This window comes from Branchiostoma floridae, chromosome 14 (assembly GCF_000003815.2).
Source record: "Branchiostoma floridae strain S238N-H82 chromosome 14, Bfl_VNyyK, whole genome shotgun sequence".
Taxonomy (NCBI): Eukaryota; Metazoa; Chordata; class Leptocardii; order Amphioxiformes; family Branchiostomatidae; genus Branchiostoma; species Branchiostoma floridae.
The window spans coordinates 17472944-17474473 of record NC_049992.1 but is presented as its reverse complement, the minus strand read 5'-3'; the positions used below and the strand labels follow the sequence as shown (position 1 = coordinate 17474473).

The following is a 1530-nucleotide window of genomic DNA, read 5'->3' as shown; positions in this document are numbered from 1 at the left end:
CACATCGACAAGGTCACCACCCTCCTATTATTTTACGAGCTAGAACACACGCTTTAAGCGGGTATCTCACTGGCCTACGATACGCTGGCGGTGTTTAGAATTGAATTTATGTTTAACCCTTTACTTCATGATGGGATCGAATATCATGAAAACGTACACGTATGACTAAAATGACAAGAATACACACAAAGCGTAAAAGATTTTTTATAATCCACAAAATTCATCAAGCGACCTACCAAATCACGCCAACGTGCCCCAGCTTTAGTAAGATACCTATTTTAGTCACATGCCATGTCACCTTTCAACATAGATGAGATTCTATTGTCAAGAGTGCGTTTATGACGAGTAAGAAATCTCACACAGATGTTTTCCAACTGTTTACTAAGGATCCAAGATTGACCTTGGCCACCATGACAGCAAGGCAGCGCATGCGCTACATGACGTCATAGCTTTTGATGACGCCATCGCCGTGGGAAAGAACATGCTTGACCTTGATGAAACCCTGATAACTGTGACGGCAGACCACTCCCATATGTTTGGTTTCGGAGGGTACGCGCCCAGAGGAACACCTATTTTGGGTAAAATATGATAGTCGTTTTATGTTCAACTTCACAGAATGTAATTAATTTATCCCCCCCCCCCATTTCTTCTACGGATAGATATGTCAACTTACTTAATAGGCTTCCTTGTGGTTTTCTACGGCACTGTAGTGGAGTACCACTTAAAATCTCGTGATACCTTCAAACACCAACGTAATATATAGGATGGAAGAAAGTACCTAAAATGTCATTCGCACAACGGCGTCAAGATACGTTTACACATTTGTCCTTAATACTGGTTCAGCAAGGACCCCTAGCAGAATGCCTTTGAAATACATCTGTGGTTTTCTACGGCACTGTAGTGGAGTACCACTTAAAATCTCGTGATACCTTCAAACACCAACGTAATATATAGGATGGAAGAAAGTACCTAAAATGTCATTCGCACAACGGCGTCAAGATACGTTTACACATTTGTCCTTAATACTGGTTCAGCAAGGACCCCTAGCAGAATGCCTTTGAAATACATCTGTGGTCTTTGCCTCACCCATACAACCACATTTACAAGCACAATGATAGGACAGCAATGCTTGTCATGAATCGAATAGGACCAATGACTTTTTAACCAATGTCAATTGGTCCTTTCTTGTACAGGTATTGTACCCGAAAGTGATGACAACGACGTCCTGGATGGCATGCCATTCACGAACATCCTGTACGGAAACGGTCCTGGATTTAGACAAGAAGGAAGACAGAACCTCACAGGAGTCAACACAGGTAATACAACACTGCGGAAAAACATGGATTCCGGTCAGAATCCATTGTTGTCCCCAATCTTGCTTGTTACTGACTAGCATACCATATTTATTGATCAAAGTTGAACTGTAATTACCAAAAAAATGGACTTACCCTAATCTTTAACTGATCAACTCCAGAATGAGCAAGACACTGCTTCTGAAATGTCACATTACTCGGGAGCAATGGGTTATAA

General features: G+C 41.6%; 1 protein-coding gene across 1 annotated transcript in view; it reads left to right on the top strand.

Annotated features, from left to right (window-relative positions):
• The window catches only part of LOC118430189 (alkaline phosphatase, tissue-nonspecific isozyme-like), a 23284-nt gene that overhangs the window by 20635 nt on the left and 1119 nt on the right, over nt 1-1530 (top strand). The window contains exons 8-9 of the mRNA XM_035840898.1: nt 387-578; nt 1194-1316. Coding sequence (XP_035696791.1) covers nt 387-578; nt 1194-1316 — 315 coding nt within the window. The remainder of the gene's footprint in view (nt 1-386; nt 579-1193; nt 1317-1530) is intronic.